General features: G+C 36.5%; 1 protein-coding gene across 1 annotated transcript in view; it reads left to right on the top strand.

Moving 5' to 3' along the window:
* The window catches only part of THSD7A (thrombospondin type 1 domain containing 7A), a 442,541-nt gene that overhangs the window by 211,756 nt on the left and 209,759 nt on the right, over nucleotides 1-21,026 (top strand). The window contains exons 3-4 of the mRNA XM_047752579.1: nucleotides 5,093-5,341; nucleotides 7,816-7,997. Of these exons, the coding sequence (XP_047608535.1) occupies nucleotides 5,093-5,341; nucleotides 7,816-7,997 (431 nt within the window). The remainder of the gene's footprint in view (nucleotides 1-5,092; nucleotides 5,342-7,815; nucleotides 7,998-21,026) is intronic.

Here is a 21,026-nt window from a genome sequence, read left to right as displayed (position 1 = left end):
GGGAAGGAAGACTGAAAGTTAATACTGGCTAAGTGGCAGTCAGAGAGAGAGAGGGCTGTAGAAGCGGTAAAAGATTGTAGAGCACTTTGATTACCAGAAAGGAGTTTGGATTTGACCTTGAGAAAATGAGTATCTCTGAAAAGTTCCTATTTAAGAAGCTAAAGAATTGTAATGGTATTTTGTGAGGTTAATTAGGCTACCTTCAGAAAGAAGGTATACTTTGACAGGTATTATGATTATTAAATGGGCTACAGAAATAATCTTAGGAAAAAGAGTTATGAAATGGCATTTTATTTTTGTGTAGTATGACTTGCATTATCCAGAATGAAATAAAATGTAATCTGTCGTTGATCAGTTTTAACCTTGACCTGAAGTAAAAAAATGTTAAGTATATTGGATAATTAGAGTTTAAAAGTGACTGTAAGAAGTATCTGTGTTCCGTCATCTCTTCATAAAGTCTCTTTTTAGACATATATGTACCTTTGCTCTCCACTTTCTCATTTTTTTCAAAATGATTTCTCTCTTTCTGATGCAAGGTGATTAATTAACATTTACTTTTGTCTCAAAGCTAAGTTTTTGTTCTATTCTGTCTTAGTTATTCGGCGTATCCTGAATATATCATGTAAATGAGAAGGAAATTGTCGCAGTCACCATCACATCTTCTACCAGGCTGCATTTACAGGAGCCCAGCCTGTGCCTTTGACTTCCCAGAGGGGCATGTTCTCGTGAGAACCGTAATGACCACAGTGCATACTCCCCTAAGTACTTGAGCATCAACCTTTTGCCTGGTTAGGATAAAGGAGAGAATGGGAGAGGGTGGCAGCCGAATAACTTAGGAAGCATGGATGATTTCATGACCCCAGTTAGTCTCACTAGCAATCACAGAATGAAATTTATGAACATCACAGTCCTCTTGGGCCTACCAAGGTCCACTGTAAGGCCATGTGTGAATTATGCAGGCCTAAAATGAGTCCCATTGTGTGAGTACTCAGCTGCTCAGGCTTGTCTTTGAACTCTGATATATGCTTATGATTTTTAAAAGTATACAGACCATTTAGAACTTCATCTAAATCCTGATGCTTAATTCTAAATCTGCCTGTTGGACATTTCTGCATGTTGGATATGTACCAGATGTGTCCACATCAAATCAAGATGCAAATGTTGAACTCAATTATCACCTGCCAGAAACTTGTTTATAATCCCATATTCTCCATTTCAAAGATTTGCAGTGGTGCTCACCAGATCTCCAAAGCTGGAAGCTTCTAAGTTATTTAATGACTTCTTCCTCTCATTTAACCTCTTCAGCTATCCATCAGGTTCTATGGTCTTTAACTCCTCTTTTTATAGTTTAGCCCCTTTCAGTTTCTACTGCCACTGTCTTTGTTAACACCTTTATACGTCTCGTAAGCAAAACAATCTAGTTAGAATCCCAGTTCTGCTGTTTTCTAGACTCGGGTGAGATATTTAGTTTCCATTTCTTTATTTTAAAAGAAGAGAGGGATCAGAGTTCCCATTGTGGCTCAGTGGTAACAAACCCAACTAGAATCCATGAGGACGTGGGTTCAATCCCTGGCCTTGCTCAGTGGGTTTAGGATCTGGTGTGTCTGTGAGCTGTGGTGTGGGATCCCGCGTTGCTATAGCTGTGGTGTTGGCCAGAAGCTATAGCTCTAATTCTTACCCCTAGCCTTGGAACCTATATGCCCCAGGTGCAGCCCTGAAAAGACCAAAAAAAAAAAAAACAGTGAGAGAGAGATTAATGTAGCACATTTGCAAAAAATTTTTTTTTGTCTTTTGTCTTTGTTGTTGTTGTTGTTGTTGTTGCTATTTCTTGAGGCGCTCCCATGGCATATGGAGGTTCCCAGGCTAGGGGTTGAATCGGAGCTGTAGCCACCAGCCTACGCCAGAGCCACAGCAACGCGGGATCCGAGCCACATCTGCAACCTACACCACAGCTCAGGGCAACGCCGGATCATTAACCCATTGAGCAAGGGCAGGGACCGAACCCGCAACCTCATGGTTCCTAGTCGGATTCGTTAACCACTGCGCCACGACGGGAACTCCACAAAAATTTTAATATATTGTTTAAACTTCCTCATAGTGACCTGTTATTATATATAACCTTCCGTGCCTCCCCACGCAGAGTTATATGCTTCTAATTTAATTACTGTATTCTTGTCTTTGTACATTTGAAGCCCAATTAGTAGAGTTACTTGATTCACATTTGCTGAAATAATGGTTTAGGGTATTAGAAAATTAAAGACAAATGCTAAATAGACAAATAGGTAGATACATATCACATCAAAAGCTATATAATCATATAACTTCATACTGTTCTCATGTTTATGCTACTGATTACTCATTGTAGAGCCTGTTTTAAACATTGTTAACATGTATCAGGAAAATGCATTTGTTTTGACTTTTCCATAATTGCTAAGTCTTCCTTAGGACAAGTAGCACATTTGCAGAGTTCTAGGATAGTACTAATCCTGGGGCTGTGAAATCATGATACCAGTTGATCCATAGTATGCCAGTAACCTTGGCATTGGCCTCAGCTAAAGCAGTTCCTCTAACAAACTGAGATTTACATTCAGTTTAAACTGTGAGAAAAATTAGGGCAGAGTGATTAAGAAACTGGGCTCTGATTTTAGAAAATCCAAGTTCAAATATCAGTTCACTATTTACTGTATAATCTTGAATGCATTCCCCAACCTTCCCTATAAAGCGGAAATAATAATGGTACCCACACAAAAGGATTATTGGGAGTATAAAATGATACAATATGAATTAAGTTTTAAATTTAGCCTCTACAAACTTTCAGGTATACAATATTCATAAGACCACCATCTGGCATCAGTCTGCTTAAAAAGATACAGAACCTGTCATCATTGTAGCAAGAGTCATTTCTTACTTGATGGAAATTTTCCTAGAAATCCATGCAGCACGGTTCAGATAGAAGAAGCTAGTTCTACACTAGGGAGGTCCAAGAGCTGCCTTGGCTTAAAAGCTTCATGCTCCACAAGAGATAATATTTCTCAGAGTGATCCTATTGTGCTAGTTGGCAATGTCCCCACAAAAAAAACAAGCCTTGTTACAAGAGTTGCCACACTCGGGAAAACCCAAAGCCGTGGATGCCTACAAGGTAGTTTTAGTTTCTCCAGAGCAAGTGGAATTTATTGAAATTGTTCATTTTATCATAGGTAATATTATCTAGTAACATAGCTGATATTCCAGTTTTCATCAGCTTACCAGGTACCTATAACTGGAGGCAGTTATCTGATGGTCTAATTCTCCACAAAAGGCTAAAAGGGACAGTTAATTCTCTACCTATATATAAATTATGGGGGGTTCCCTTCATAGTGCAGTGGAAATGAATCTGACTAGTATCCATGAGGATGCAGGTTAATCCTTGGCCTTGCTCAGTGGGTTAAGGATCCCGCATTGCCATGAGCTGAAGATTCAGCTTGGATCCCGCATTGCTGTGGCTGTGGTCAGCAGCTGTAGCTCCAATTTTGCCCCGAGGCTGGGAACTTCCATATGCCATGGGTGCAGCCCTAAAAAAAAGCAAATAATAAAAAAATAACTACTGCTTAACACTTAAAAATAAATAAATAAAATATGGACTTAGTAAGTATTACATAGGGATAATAGATGCATATATGTATATGAAAACAATCTCATGAAGGATTAGAAAAGTATTTAAGAGGAAATTAAATGTGGAGGTTTTCGTAAGAAAGGAGTTATAGAGGTCACCATCATTCATTGTATTGCCTCATTTTTATGGATAAACTCATAAGTGTTAAGAGTGAAAACTTGTTCATCACTGAAAAGATTTTGCTCTAAAGTTAATATTGTACTCAATGTTTCATTAATACTCAGTACATGATGTTGGAGTAAAAATGGGATTTTAGTCCTCTCTGTTGTTATAAGAAAAACAGAGTTGACTCACAGGGCCCTCTTACTGCCACTCTCAGATGATTCTTCTGCCCAGACATCTCATCTCAGACAAATTGACTTTGACGTTTTGAGCTCTAATTGTCTCCTAGGAATGCAATTTTCGTACACATGCTAGTAGAATTAAGGAGATTGAATGTGAGTTTTTACATTAGAATGGACCTGTCTCTCTGTTTGGTTGATTATCATAGTTAAATATAGCACCTGAATGATGAATCAGAATTGTCAGTACAGTCTCCCATTGACACAGATGCTCTATTGTGGCAACAGGCTGCCTGTGTCTTATAAACATGAGCTACTAGTTACTGAGAATGGACAAGAGTTCTATTAAGAATCAATACAGGACCATCTAATTCCAGGAAAACCCCTTGAAGTGCATATGGCCTTAGTTGATGACATGCATAAATAATACCATCTTTATATGTAGACACTGCAGTTTAGAATTCAACATCCCTCTGATTCAAGGAGGACTAGCTAGATAAGAATTTGAACATAAATACTTTACTGATGAATACATATTGTCAATTTAGAGAATATCACTCCAGGAATATAGCCATAAATAGATTTATATGATGTATTTAGTTAATATGCTCATATGTATACCTTGCATTAAAGTATGAGCTGGAAAAGTTGATGTATTTGAATAAGTATACATTATAATTATAATTGACAGCTAAAGTTTCAAATAGTATTAAAAATAATGTTAAGCATAAATTAAATTACTTTTTCTATTCAAAACAATATTGTATTAGCCAGGCATGTTTATTTCAGTCACTAAACAGAATGGAAATTATCATATGTTAACAGCTCTTGGTTTCTCATTTTCTGAATTAAAACAAATCTGAAATGAGTAAAATGAACAATATGGTTGACTTAGTTTCAGCTAATTTTGCTTAATCCCTTTATTTTCTATTTCCTATGAATGGTTTAACAATTCTTACAAAATAGGAGGAAATGCAAATGTTAGCTTTACGTCTAACAGCTTTTACACGTCGTAAATGTTGATATATTTTCAATGAAATTGGAATTGCACCACCAAGTGGAAATAAAAATGTCCATGCTGTTTTCACTCTGGAGTGTAGAAGACACAGTTCATGCCTGCCATTGGGTTTGTGATGAGAATATTAATGCTCTTTTGCAGCTTTTGCAAGCAAGAGAAGCTGCCCATGACCTTCCAGGCCTGTGTGATCACAAAAGAGTGCCAGGTGTCGGAGTGGTCTGAGTGGAGCCCCTGCTCAAAAACGTGTCACGACATGGCATCCCCCAAAGGCACGCGTGTGAGGATGCGGCTCATCAGGCAGTTTCCCATTGGCAGCGAGAAGGAGTGTCCAGAACTTGAGGAGAAAGAGCCCTGTGTGTCTCAAGGAGATGGTGTCGCCCCCTGTGCCACGTGAGTTAATCAAGGACAGGATGGCAGCCTCTGGGGCCTTGCCTGCCCCAATTGCATGCTCCTTTAATGGTTTGATTCCAACTGAACCATATGCTGAGAAACTGTGATTTTTACAAATTTTAAGAGGAAAAATAAAATGTCTCTTTACAAACACTATCCTATAGCAAAACACTGGTGTTGCAGAAAAAATAACAAGCTGTATTTCCAAATCCCCATGAAAGTTAGGTTTTTAGCAGCAGTTCTGTATGTATTTTCTATCATGGGTATTGACAAGAGTGAGTATACTAGTCTTTAGGAGCCACTTATGTCTCTGTTACAATGACTCAACTCTGCCATTGGAGCTATCAGTAATATGTGATTGAATGAGTGTGGGTATATTCTAATAAAATGTATTTATAAAAACAGGGGACAGGTTGGATTTGGACCTAGAACAATAGTGTGTCAACTAGTCTGTAAGGTAAAATAAACTTTCCAAATACAGGTTCCTATTGCTTATTGAGGAAGTCCTATTAAAATTAACTATTGTATGTAACAAATCCTATTGAATAAAGTAAAATACTCCATTAAAATAATGAGACTTTAAGCTCCCTCAGGACAAAAATGGTGCTTATTAAGTTTGTGGGGGGAGGTTTGTTTGTTTGTTTTTTAATTACTAGCATATATTATAGGACCAGCACACAGTAAGTGCCCAATAAATGTTCATTGAAATCAGATGCAATAAGACTAATTTTGAAATATTTGGCAGTATAACTATATTCTTTTTATTCTTAAAAACATCATTTCTAAAACCTTACTGTGAACTATCTTGGCAATAAATAGATTTCAGCTTAGTTTGAATATAGAATATTTATAAAACAACTTACAGAATCTTAGTTTCTCGGTAGATATGCACATGCTTCATTGAGAAGTTGCCTAGACTATTTTAAACATTTAAAGAACTTGCACACAGCTTGAACTTCATGAACCAATAGGAAAATTTACTCCTTCTCCTCCACCCCCCCGTTTCTAACAGTAATAACAATAATAATAACAAAGGATTAGTTTCTCTAATCAGTATTTTGTCTCCATGTTTCTTCAAGTTTTGTCTCAAGCTAGGTGTTTTATTCTTTCAGATAGTCAAATACCGTTGATGATTAAAAAAATAAATATATGTTCTGAGTCTCTTTCTTCTAACCCCTTGTGGATGGGAGAATTTTTTTTTTTACAATGTGTAATCAGTTTATATTACTAAAATTTTATTCTTCTCACTGGACTCCCTCAGATGACCTACACTGGTACTCCATTCTAGAAAAAAAAAATTCATTTTAACTCCCCTAATGGATAACTTGTTTGATTATACTGTCTTTCCCTCTCTCCCCACCCAAGGCATCAATTATCCAGGTTTTTAGAATTGACCTAGGTACTGCACTTCCTTTATAAATATATGTCAAGTGTTCTTGATGCCCCAGTCCTGCACCTCTGTTAAGCCATGAATCTCCCACTTGTAAAAATGAAAAACGGGCATAAAGTTCAGTTTTACTGTCATGAAACTTGACCACTGAGAAAGTAAAGCATCTAGCTCAGACATCTGAGAGCCCACTGAACCTTTTTGTCTAATTGAGATGAACATTAGCACATCCATTTTTCCCTATGTTGGCTGTTTATCTGATTACCAAGGAAGTATCTTGGTTAAGGTGACACAAAGTGCTACCTGAGCCATTTTCCTTGTGCTTTTAGAATATCCATTTTCCTTGAGGTGGAGAAATGCCATCACTTTCTATCTTCAATGGCATCAGGAAATAGTGGCCTATCTCCTTAAAGCGTGTGTTGAGCTGATAATAACCTGACATTTTTTCACACCATAGTCTTGATTGGAGCTTTAATTCAGAATCACAGAACATCTTTCCTGTGTTCCACTGATTAGAAATGTCAGCTCTTTTCATCATTCATCAGCACTCATCAGGGATGCTCATTGCAATAGGAAAATGTATTCTCAAGTAAAGAGAAAACTCTGAATTATGTTATATTTTTATTACTAACACACAATTACGGTTTTGATCCAGTATGAAACAATAATTTTCATGCATTTTATGAAAGACAAAGCAAATGTCTGGGTTCATCATCGTTTAGAATGTTTTCCATTTTCAGATTCAGTCTCCCTTTGTTTATAAGCATCAAGAAAGGGCAAGCCTGAGTTTAGCTTAATTGAACATAAAATTTCATGTTTTCAGCATTATGTTCTCTTTTCATAAAATATTTATAAGTAACTTCCAGTAGTTGCAATTAAAACTGGATCATCTTAAATTTAACCCCTGTTTAAATAGAGCAAAGCAAAGATGTAAGAAGGGACTGAAACTGAATCTGCTGCATAGATGAGTCTAAGATTGATTCAAGAGGACAGTATTTTTCAGATTAATATTTTTGAGAATGAAATAGTAGTGGAGAAAAGTTTAATTCCATAATACATTGCCACTGCCAGCGTTTTCTTTCTCCAGGTACAGCTGGAGGACCACGGAGTGGACTGAGTGCCGCGTGGACCCTCTGCTCAGCCAGCAGGACAAGAGGCGGGGCAACCAGACAGCCCTCTGTGGAGGAGGGATCCAGACCCGGGAGGTGTACTGTGTGCAGGCTAAGCAGAACCTCCCTTCACAGTTAAACACCCCCAAGGACAAAGAAGGTAAACTTTGTTTTCTTTTCTCCTGTGGAGACCTACCGTGGTATCCCCCCGTAGGAGTGTATGTGCTGCCATTTGGGACCTGAACAGCTGTATTTTTGTTCACATTACAGCTGATAGCGATTTTGGTGAACAGTAGTCCAATTTATGGTTGTAGAGACAATTAATACAGTTCAATGTTTGGTCAGTTCTGATTTACTGACAAGCCTGTCTTTAAATTTTGACTTTCAGACTCGGAGTCAAAATTTAACATGAGGAATTAATTATAAAAATAGAATAGGGAGTTCCTGTTGTGCCTCAGTGGGTTACAAACCCTACTCGAATCCATGAGGATGTGGTTCAATCCCTGGCCTCACTCAATGGGTTAAGGATTCGGCATTGCCACATGCTGCAGCATAGGTCACAAATGCAGCTCAGATCCCATGTTGCTATGGCTGTGGTGTAGGCTGACAGCTGCAGCTCTGACTCAACCCTAGCCTGGGAATTTCTCTATGTCACGGGTGTGGTCATACAACAAAAAGAAATTTATCAGTACAGATTTCATGTCAGGAAAGTGCTCATTGTCATCATGAGGGTACACAACCAACCAGTACTTATAATGCAATATAATATGTGTTGTAACTGAGTTTTAGAGTAACTATGGGACATCAGAGATAGAGAAACCTTCATCATAAACTTTCATAACTTGGCACTTGAGCTAAGTTATGACATGTACACCCCATACAGTTAGGTGTGTCACTAATGCAAGAGGCAGTTTACAGCATGTATTAAGCACGATATACAGCATGTATTAAACACCAAAAGAAAAAGAAAAAAAGGAATCTGACCAACAATGACCACATAAGCAGAAAGAAGGGAAAGAACCAAGAGAAATAGATGTTTTAAAAAACAAAAAAGAGATGGTTCCTCTGCGTCACCTCAGAAGGAGTGAAACCAGTGGCCAGTAATTCTTGGGAAATAAGGACTAAAGTTTTGCATTTACAACTTGGAAAGTTTAATTGTTTTGAATCTACTAACTTTACACAGCATGTCAACTCATTTAGGAATCCAGCCTTGGGATACATTTTACTACTAATGTATCTTGAGGTTTTAAGAAGTAGCATAAAACATGTAATGTTAGTACATTAATATTTTCTTGGCCACTTTAATAGCTACATTTTAACACTCTTAGGCGGATTTATTACAGCAGTCCTTTCAGAGTAGTATAATTTCATTGCTAGAGATAGATCAGATTTTAGTTTCTGAATGTCAATTATATCCTGTAGGTTATTACTTTCTAAAAATCCTTCAGAATTCTGAATTGCAACTGGTTATTTTTAAAATCATTTTGTCATAGAGTTCCCCTACTGTTGCTGTCAAGCACAGCGTAGCAAGAAAAATAAAAGTCACAGAAAAAATGGAAAGCACAAAAGAATATCATTAAGATGTATTTGTTGAACTAAAGCAAATGCCAAAGCAGAGATTAAAGATAAGAAAGTAGTCACTTTCTAAAATTAATATTTATCATGTAACTATGGAATACAAATAACTTAAGAATATGTGTCCTTCCGTGTCAAATAGCAAGAATATTAATAAACTTATAGTTTTAACAAAAACAGTTGATTTTCCTTAACAGTTACAACTTTTTCCCCCTCAGAACTTAGGTTATGTGAGTTTCCCCCAGAAGCGCTTAACATTTCCCAATTGGAAACTTAATACACCTGCTGCCCAAAGGTGAGATGTAAAGACTAAGTATGTGTGAATAGATAACAGTTAAACTGTGGGCTGTGGAGATTGTTCATTATTTCTTCTTCAATAAATGTGAAAGAATGGAAACTTACCTTAGAAAAACAGGGAAAACTCTCAAAATAACTTCCCCAATCAGTCTTAAGAAGAAGGTACTGATCTCAAGAAATTCTGACTGTAACAATCAACAACCAACTTTAAGCGCAATTTGTATTGCACTTAATTTGAGGAACAAGGTCTAACTCTTGTTTTTGCAGATTCACACTTTGTGTTCTAAAAATGTCTTGCTTTCACACGTAACCAAACTATTAAAAATACCTTAACTAAAATATAATATTTTAGATCAAAATAAAATTTCTTGATATGGAAATAAGGAAAAAAATTCACTTTAATTTCTTTTATTATCTTGGCACATAATATTACACAGAGGAACAATAATAACCACTTTAGCACAAAAGCAAGACCATATTAAATCACTTTATTCATTGATGTATTTACTGCTATTAACTGATAACACCACAGAGATCATAAAAACTCTTTACCTTAGAACTAATATATTTCATTTTTACCAGATTGAAATATGTATTATTAAAATATTTACAAAATATAAAGTGGGATATTCAAAACTTGGTATCTTCTCTCTATCTGTTTAATCATCAGGATATTTCTTAAGTTGGTGATGGCATCTTTAGACAATAGGGAAAATACATCTATGTGATATTTCAGAGTATCCACATTTTATTCATGTAACTGTCCCAATTGTTACACAATATTTAGGTGATCAAATTGTATTTTTTTTGCTTTTTTTATATAATGATTTTTATGTTTTTTCATTATAGCTAGTTTACAGTGTTCTGTCAGTTTTCTATGTTAAGCATGGGGACCAAGTTACACATACATGTATAGATTCTTTTTTCTCACATTATCAGGCTACATCATAAGTGACTAGACATAGTTCCCAGTGCTACACAGCAGGATCTCATTGCTAATCCATTCCAAAGGTGATAGTCTGCATCTCTTAAACCCAAGTTACCAATCCAACCCACTCCCTCCCCATCCCCTACCCCCACCCCCTTGGCAACCACAAGTCTCTTTTCCAAGACTGTAATTTTCTTTTCTGTGGAAAGGTTCATTTGTGCCATATATTAGATTCCAGATATAAGTGATATCATACGGTATTTGTCTTTCTCTGTCTGACTTCACTCACGATGAGAACCTCTAGTTCCATCCATGTTGCTGCAAATGGCATAATTTCTTTCTCTTTTATGGCTGAGTAGTATTCCATTGTGTAGATGTAGCACATCTTCCTAATCCAATCATCTACCAGTGGACATTTGGGTTGTTTCCATGTCTTGGCTATTGTGAATAGTGCTGCAATGAACATGATGGTGCACGTGTCTTTTTTAAGGAAAGCTTTGTCCAGATATATGCCCAAGAGTGAGATGGCTGGGTCTTACAGGAGTTCTATGTATAGATTGCACGCTGTTCTCCGTAGTGGTTGTACCATCTTCCATTCCCACCAACAGTGCAGGAGGGTACCCTCTTCTCCACACTCTCTCCAGCGTTTGTTATTTGTGGACTTCTTAATGATGGCCATTCTGACTGGTGTGAGGTGGTATCTCATGGTGGTTTTGATTTGCATTTGTCTAATAATCAGGGATGTTGAGCATTTTTTCATCTGCATGTTGGTCCTCTGTATATTTTCCTTGGAGAAATGTCTATTCAGGTCTTTTGCCCATTTTCACTTGGGTTGTTGGCTTTTTTGCCGTTGAGTTGTGTATGTTGCTCGTATATTCTAGAGTTGAAGTCCTTGTCCATTGCATCATTTAAAGCCATTTTCTCCCATTTTGTAAGTTGTCTTTTTGGTTTCTTTTTGGTTTCCTTTGCTGTGCAAAAGCTTGTCAGTTTGCTTAGGTCCCATTGGTTTATTTTTGCTCTTATTTCTGTTGCCTTGGGAGACTGACCTGAGGAAATATTCATGAGGTTGATGTCAGAGAGTGTTTTGCCTATGTTCTCTTCCAGGAGTGTGATTGTGTCTTGTCTTATATTTAAGTCTTTCAGCCATTTTGAGTTTATGTTCATGCATGGTGTGAGGGTGTGTTCGAGATTCATTGATTTGCATGCAGCTGTCCAGGTTTCCCAGCAATTCTTGCTGAATAGACTGTCTTTTTCCCATTTTATGTTCTTTATTCCTTTGTCAAAAATTAATTGACCATAGGTGTCTGGGTTTATTTCTAGGCTCTCTATTCTGTTCCGTTGGTCTGAATGTCTCTTTTGGTACCAGTACCACACACTCATGATTACCGTGGCTTTATAATACTGCCTGACATCTGGGAGAGTTATGCCTCCTGCTTGGTTTTTGTTTCTCAGGATTGCTTTGGCAATTCTGGGTCTTTTGTGCTTCCATATAAATTTTTGAATTGTTTGTTCTAGTTCTGTGAAAAATGTCATGGGTAATTTGATAGGGGTTGCTTTGCATCAGTAGATTTCTTTGGGTAGGATGGCCATTTTTACCATATTAATTTTTCCAACCCAGGAGCATGGAATATCTTTCCATTTCTTTACATCTTCTTTAATTTCCTCGATTAATGTTTTATAGTTCTCAGCATACAAGTCTTTCACATTGTTGTCAGATGTATTCCCAGGTATTTTATTTTTGGGGGGTGCAATTTTAAAGGGGATTGTATTTTTGTATTCCTTTTCTAATATTTCATTGTTAGCATACCAAAAATGTGACTGATTTCTGAATGTTAATCTTTATCCTGCTACTTTGTTGAATTTGTTGATCAGTTCAATTAATTTTTTGGTTGAATCCTTAGGGTTTTCTGTATATAGTATGATGTCATCTGTGTACAGTGACAGTTTTACCACTTCTCTTCCTATTTGGATGCCTTTTATTTCTTTTGTTTGTCTGATTGCTGTGGCTAGGACTTCCAGTACTATGTTGAATAACAGAGGTGAGAGTGGGCATCCTTGTCTTGTTCTAATTTTGAAGGCTCAGCTTTTCTCCATTGAGTGTTATATTTGCTGAGGATTTGTCATAAATGGCTTTGATTATGTTAAGGTATGTTCCCTCTATACCCACTTTGGTAAGAGTTTTGGTCATGAATGTATGTTGGACTTTGTGGAATGCTTTTTGTGCATCTATTGAGATGATCATGTGGTTTTTGACTTTTCTTTGTTAATGTGGTGTATGATGTTGATTGATTTGCATATTTTGAACCATCCTTATGTACCTGGGATGAATCCCACCTGGTTGTGGTGTACGATCGTTTTGATATGTTGTTGGATTCAGTTGGCTAAAGTGTTGTTGAGAATTTTTGTATCTATATTCATCAAAGATATTGGCTTATAGTTTTGTTTTTTGGTTGTATCTTTGTCTGGTTTTGGAATTAGGGTGATAGTGGTGTCATACAATGTCCCTGGGAGTATTCCTTCTTCAACCATTTGAAAAAGTCTAAGGAGGATGGGTAAAAGTTCCTCTTTGTATGTTTTGTAGAATTCTCCTGTGAAGCCATCTGGTTCTGGGCTTTTATTTGTAGGGAGTGTTTTTATGACATATTCAGTTTCATTTCTAGGGATCGGTCTGTTCAATTGGTCTATTTCTTCTTGATTCAGTTTTGGCAGGCTGTAGGTCTTTAGAAAATTGTCCATTTCCTTTAGTTTGTCAAATTTGTTAGCATACAATTGTTCATAGTATTCTCTCATGGTTTTTTGTATTTCTGTCGTATCTGTTGTGACTTCTCCTTTTTCATTTCTGATTTTGTTTATTTGAGTTTTTTCTCTCCTCTTCTTGCTGAGTATAGCCAGAGGTTTATCAACTTTGTTTACCTTTTCAAAGAACCTGCTCTTGGTTTTATTGATTTCTTCTATTGTTTTTGTAAACTCTATTTTATTGATTTCCTCTTTGATCTTTATGATTTCCTTCCTTCTGCTGACTTTAGGTTTTGTTGGTTCTTCTTTTTCTAATTCTTTTAAGTGTTGGGTTAAGGTATCAATTTGAGATTTTTCTTCGTTTTTGAGGAAGGCCTGTATTGTCATGAATTTCCCTCTGAGCACTGCTTTTGCAGCATCCCATAGATTTTGAGAGGTTGTGTCTTCATTATCATTTGTCTTGGGGTATTTTTAAATTTCCTTCTTGATTTCCTCATTGACCCATTGGTTTTTTAGTAGCATGTTGTTTAGTCTCCAGGTAGTCCTTTTTTTTTGTTGTTCCTTTTCCTGTGATTGATTTCTAGTTTCATGCCATTGTGGTCAGAGAAGATACTTGAAATAATTTCTATACTCTTAAGTTTTTTGAGGTTAGCTTTGTGCCCCAGTATATGATCAATCCTTAAGAATGTTCCATGTGTCTTGGGAAGAATGTATATTCTGATTTTTTTTGGATGTAATGTCCTGAAAATGTTGATTAATTCTAACTTTTCTGTTGTGTCATTTAGGAAGGTGATCAAAATTTCCACTATCACTTCTTTAGTAGAAAGTCTTGACAAGTTCTCTACTGAGAAAAGTTACTAGTAAAAATCTCTGAGAAACTCCTGTTCAGCTTACTGTTCAGAATCCCACGAGGGCTGTTGAATGTCCAGCATAAGCTGGCATGAAATTGAAATCTGCCTTGTCAGACTATGTCATAATGATGCCTTGCCCATGGGGAGGTTATCAATGTAAGGCTTAGGAAGCTGATTAAATGTTGCTGATCATTGAATGCATGAACATGAATTGACTTCTTTTTTTAAGAATTCAAAGTGAAATGAATATAGATTTTAGCTATAGCAACTCAAGAAATTGTTCCATTTGATACTGACTGAATATATTTTTAAATTATGGAAACTGAAAGTATTTTTATAAAGCACCATAAAGCTTACTATGATTTATATTATAAGAAATTTTATAATGTTCTTTTGTAGAAAACATATCAAATAATCCCCTCTGAAATCTGGATAAGATACGCAGGATTTAATGTTATTAAGAAAGACCGCCTGGATAATGAGCCTGTACAATGACATAGGATGAGATAAACCAGCAGAAACATTTAGAGGGTCAGTGAATGAAATGGAGGATCAGTGAATGAAAGAGGGATTGAAGGGAAAGATGATTGAACTGTAAATAGGTAGACAGAAGGATCAATAAAGAGATCATGTTTTCCCATGTTTTGAAAAAAAATAAAATAGTCACCATCGCTAAGTGAAATGCAGAGTCTTTAAAACTGTAGTCTTTTATCACAGTTTCCACAAACTAGTCCATTTTAGTCAAAACTACTTTTTAGAAAAGGCTATGCTTATGTTGCTATGTCCCTATTATTTCAGAAAATAAATATCAGAGTACATGGCATTCTAGCACTACACCTTGCCTATACATCACTTGTGAAATAACAGGTATGTTAGACTTGTACAACATTGCAATCAGAAATGTGTATTAGAATTCTCTGAACATTCCCTGATACAATTTTTAAACTTTTCAGGAAGAATAGTAGTTTACTTTTACCTTCTATTTTGCTAGAAATAGATGAAAGGATTTTGTGTCTCTTCCTGTAACATCATTATATAGATACAAATTTTAGAAAAATATAAAAATATTTTAAAATTACTGACTTGAAAAGGTCACTAGGACACTATAAATTATATACACATATATAAAGTTTGGTCATGAACACTTTTGTTTTGATAAGTTAGTGATGGTATGAACAGTTTTCATAGTTTATCACTGTATTTTTAAACATCACTTTGTGTTCTACTAATCTTCATATGGCAAATGAAAAAGGAACTCCCAATTCCCATTGTGGCGAAGTGGAAACAAATCCGTCTAGTAAGCATGAAGTTGCAGGTTTGCTCCCTGGCCTCACTCAGTGAGTTAAGGATCCGGCATTGTGGTGAGCTGTCATGTAGGTCACAGTCACAGCTCGGATCCTGCATTGCTGTGGCTGTGGCGTAGGCCAGTGGATACAGCTCCAATTTGACTCCTAGCCTGGGAACCTCCATATGACATGGATGCGGCCCTAAAAAAAAAAAAAAATTTAAAAAAAGAAAGAATGAAAAAGAAAAAGGAAAGACACTCAGTTACACCGTGGGTGCATTTGGACAACAGCCTATACTGATGCACTGGGATTAAAAAGCACTGTGATGTAATTATGGAATAATTAAAATATAAGAAACCCCTGAAAGAGTCAGACTTTCCTCAGAAGTCAATCCACTCGATGTTTTATGGGAGAGAAGGCTTTTACCCTATTTGATTCCAAGAGGTTTCAGCCACTGGGATGGAAGCTAATAAAAACTTGCATGCTGGGGATTAGATTAAGCTTGTCAGTGGTCTACCCCAGAGGTAACTTAGTTTTTTAGTAGAGGAAGAGCTTGCTAATGACATGTCAGGAAGTATTCAACCAAAAAGGCAATCAAAGAAAAATATAACGAGGTGGCTCAGAAGTCATGTAAACGCAAAAGCAATGCTTCTAATGCATTTGCCTTAGTCTACGTTTAAGAAATATTTATTGTTTGACATGTTTACTCTTCCCTTTACGAAATGGTACAATTTTCTTTTAAATTTATCTGAAAATTATCTCTTCAACACTTCAAGTACACTTAAATATTTTCTATTTCAGCTTGGGGCTGTATCCACATATATCATTCTTCACCCCTGAATGAACTATGCACACCTCTGACTTTGTTTTTTGTTGTTGTTGTTGTTGTTTGTTTGTTTTTAATTTATTTATTTATTTATTTTTATTTTCCTACTGTACAGCAAGGGGATCAAGTTACCCTTACATGTATACATTTTTCTCCCCACCATTTGTGCTGTTGCAACATGAGTATCTAGACATAGTTCACAATGCTACTCAGCAGGATCTCCTTGTAAATCTATTCTAAGTTGTGTCTGATAACCCCAAGTTCCCGATCCCTCCCACTCCCTCCCCCTCCCATCAGGCAGCCACAGGTCTATTTTCCAAGTCCGTGATTTTCTTTTCTGTGGAGATGTTAATTTGTGCTGGATATTAGATTCCAATTATAAGTGATATCATATGGTATTTGTCTTTGTCTTTCTGGCTCATTTCACTCAGTATGAGATTCTCTAGTTCCATCCATGTTGCTGCAAATGGCATTATGTCATTCCTTTTTATGGCTGAGTAGTAGTCTATTGTGTATATATACCACATCTTCCGAATCCAATCATCTGTTGATGGACATTTGGGTTGTTTCCATGTCCTGGCTATTGTGAATAGTGCTGCAATGAACATGCGGGTACATGTGTCTCTTTTAAGTAGAGTTTTGCCAGGATATATGCCCAAGAGTGGGATTGCAGGGTCATATGGAAGTTCTATGCATAGATTTCTAAGGTATCTCCAAACAGTTCTCCATAGTGGCTGTACCAGTTTACATTCCCACCAACAGTGCAGGAGGGTTCCCTTTTCTCCACAGCCCCTCCAGCACTTGTTATTTATGGACTTATTAATGATGGCCATTCTGACTGGTGTGAGGTGGTATCTATCTCATGGTAGTTTTGATTTGCATTTCTCTTATAATCAGCAATGTTGAGCATTTTTTCATGTGTTTGTTGGCCATCTGTATATCTTCCTTGGAGAACAGTCTATTCAGGTCTTTTGCCCATTTTTCCATTGATTGATTGGCTTTTTTGCTGTTGAGCTGTATAAGTTGCTTATATATTCTAGAGATTAAGCCCTTGTCCGTTGCATCACTTGAAACTATTTTCTCCCATTCTGTAAGTTGTCTTTTTTGGGTTTTTTGGGGGGGTTTCCTTTGCTGTGCAAAAGCTTTTCAGTTTGCTTAGGTCCCATGGGTTTATTTTTGCTCTAATTTCTATTGCTTTGGGAGACTGACCTGAGAAAATATTCATGATGTTGATGGCAGAGAGTGTTTTGCCTATGTTTTCTTCTAGGCGTTTGATGGTGTCCTGTCTTATATTTAAGTCTTTCAGCCATTTGGAGTTTATTTTTGTGCACGGTGTGAGGGTGTGTTCTAGTTTCATTGCTTGGCATGCAGCTGTCCAGGTTTCCCAGCAATGCTTGCTGAATAGACTTTCTTTTTCCCATTTTATGTTCTTGCCTCCCTTGTCAAAGATTAATTGACCATAGGTGTCAGGGTTTATTTCCGGGTTCTCTCTTCTGTTCCATTGGTCGGTCTGTCTGTTTTGATACCAGTACCACACTGTTTGGATGACTGTGGCTTTGTAGTATTTTTTGAAGTCTGGGAGAGTGATGCCTCCTGCTTGGTTTTTGTTTCTCAGGATTGCTTTGGCGATTCTGGGTCTTTTGTGGTTCCATGTAAATTTTTGAATTGTTTGTTCTAGTTCTGTGGAAAATGTCATGGGTAATTGGATAGGGATTGCATTGAATCTGTAGATTGCTTTGGGTAGTATGGCCATTTTTACAATATTGATTTTTTTCCAATCCAGGAACATGGAATATCTTTCCATTTCTTTACATCTTCTTTGATTTCTTTGATTGAAGTTTTATAGTTCTCAGCATATAAGTCTTTTACCTCTTTGGTCAGGTGTATTCCAAGGTATTTGATTTTGTGAGGTGCAATTTTAAAAGGTATTGTATTTTTGTATTCCTTTTCTAATATTTCATTGCTGGTATACAGGAATGCGACTGACTTCTGAATGTTAATCTTATATCCTGATAATTTGCTGAATTTATTAATCAGTTCAAGGAGTTTTTGGGTTGAGTCCTTAGGATTTTCTGTGTATAGTATCATGTCATCTGCATACAGTGACAGTTTTATCTCTTCTCCTCCTATTTGGATGCCTTTTATTTCTTTTGTTTGCCTAATTGCTATGGCTAGGACTTCCAAAACGATGTTGAAGAGCATTGGTGAGAGTGGGCATCCCTGTCTTGTTCCCGATTTGAGTGAGAAGGCTTTCAGTTTTTCCCCATTGAGGATTATATTTGCTGTGGGTTTATCATAAATGGCTTTGATTATATTCAGGAATGTTCCCTCTATACCCACTTTGGCAAGGGTCTTGATCATGAATGGATGTTGGACTTTGTCAAATGCTTTTTCTGCGTCTATTGAGATGATCATATGATTTTTGACTTTTCTTTGTTAATGTGGTGTATGAGTTGATTGATTTGCATATGTTGAACCATCCTTGTGAACCTGGGATGAACCCAACCTGGTCATGGTGTATAATTTTTTTGGTATGTTGTTGGATTTGGTTGGCTAAGATTTTGTTGAGAATTTTTGCATCTATATTCATCAAAGATATTGGCCGATAGTTTTCTTTTTTGGTGTTATCTCTGTCTAGTTTTGGAATGAGGGTGATGGTGGCATTATAGAATGTCTTTGGGAGTATTCCTTCTTCTTCAACCTTTTGAAAGAGTTTAGGGAGGATGGGCACCAGATCATCTTTGTATGTTTGGTAGAATTCACCTGTGAAGCCATCTGGTCTGGACTTTTATTTGTAGGGAGTGTTTTTATGACCTCTTCAATTTCATTTCTAGTGATGAGTCTGTTCAGTGGTCTGTTTCTTCTTGATTCAGTTTTGGCAGGCTGTAGGTCTTTAGAAAATTGTCCATTTCCTTTAGTTTGTCAAATTTGTTAGCATACAATTGTTCATAGTATTCTCTCATGGTTTTTTGTATTTCTGTCGTATCTGTTGTGACTTCTCCTTTTTCATTTCTGATTTTGTTTATTTGGGTTCTTTCTCTCCTCTTCTTAGTGAGTCTGGCCAGGGGTTTGTCAATTTTGTTTACCTTTTCAAAGAACCAGCTCTTAGTTTTATTAATTTTCTCTACTGTTTTTTGAGTCTCTATTTTATTAATTTCTTCTTTGATCTTTATAATTTTCTTCCTTCTGCTGACTTTAGGACTTTTTTGTTCTTCTTTTTCTAATTCGTTTAGGTGGAGGGTTAAGTTGTCAATTTGGGATCTTTCTTCTTTTTTGAGAAAGGCCTGTATTGCTATGAATTTCCCTCTGAGCACTGCTTTTGCAGCATCCCATAGATTTTGAGAGCTTGTGTCTTCATTATCATTTGTTTCAAGGTAGTTTTTAAGTTCCTTCTTGATTTCCTCATTGACCCATTGGTTTTTTTAGTAGCATGTTGTTTAGTCTCCATGCAGTAGGTTTTTTCTCTTTCCTTTTCCCATGGTTGATTTCTAATTTCATGGCATTGTGGTCAGAGAAGATACTTGAGATAATTTCTATGCTCCTAAATTTATTGAGGTTAGCTTTGTGTCCCAATATGTGGTTGATTCTTGAGAATGTTCCATGAGCATTTGAGAAGAATGTGTCTTCTGCTTTTTTTGGATGTAGTGTCCTGAAGATATCAATGAAGTCTAACTTTTCTATTGTTTCCTTTAGGATCTCTGTTGCTTTATTGGTTTTCTGTCTAGAGGATCTGTCCATTGATGTGAGGGGGGGTATTAAGGTCTCCTGCTACGATTGTATTCTCATCAATATCTCCCTTTATGTCTGTTAATATTTGTTGTATGTATCTGGGTGCTCCTGTATTTGGGGCATATATGTTGACGATAGTAACATCCTCTCCTTGGATGGATCCCTTAATCATTAAGTAGTGTCCTTCTTTGTCTGTCTTTATGTCTTTTGTTTTAAAGTCTATTTTGTCTTATATGAGTGTTGCAACTCCTGCTTTTCTGTCATGTCTATTGGCGTGAAATATTTTTTCCCACCCTTTCACTTTCAATCTATATGTATCCTTTGTCCTAAGATGAGTTTCTTGCAGGCAGCACTCAGCCACTCTTTGTTTTTTGATTGGGGCATTCAGTCCATTGACATTTAAGGTGATAATTGATAGATGATTCTTTATTGCCATTTTGAACCTCGTGTTCCAGTTGATTCTATGGTTCTCCATTCTTCCTTTCTTTTTTTTTTTTTTTGGTTGGATGGTCTCTGGTTATTATCTGCTTAAGTGTTTTTTTTTTTTGGTTTTTTTTTCATTTTTTTCGAATGCAATATTTGGTTTTGGCTTGTGGTTGCCCTGTTTTTTAAGTATGCTAACCCCTTCCTATAATTGTGTGTTTTAGCCTGATGGTTCTGTAGGTTCAAACACTTCATTACTATATTAAAATTAAGAATAGAAACAAACAAACAAACAAAAAGGGTCTATTTATTTCCTAACATCCCTTGCCCAAATTTTATGATTTTGATGACTTTTTTTTTCTTTTTAATTTTATTTTGTTTGAAACATGTTCATGATTAAATCTGTATGCTGGCTTATTTGAGTGACTGCTCTCTGATTGTGGTTTCCTCAGTCCTAGTTCTTCCTCTTCTTATTTTTTTTTCTTTCCTTTTTCCTCCCTTTCTTTCCTTCCTTTCTTTTTGGTTTAGAGAAGCCCAG

Source organism: Phacochoerus africanus, chromosome 11 (assembly GCF_016906955.1).
Source record: "Phacochoerus africanus isolate WHEZ1 chromosome 11, ROS_Pafr_v1, whole genome shotgun sequence".
Classification (NCBI taxonomy): Eukaryota; Metazoa; Chordata; class Mammalia; order Artiodactyla; family Suidae; genus Phacochoerus; species Phacochoerus africanus.
The sequence above is the reverse complement of the archived record's forward strand: the minus strand, read 5'-3'. Positions and strand labels throughout refer to the sequence as shown.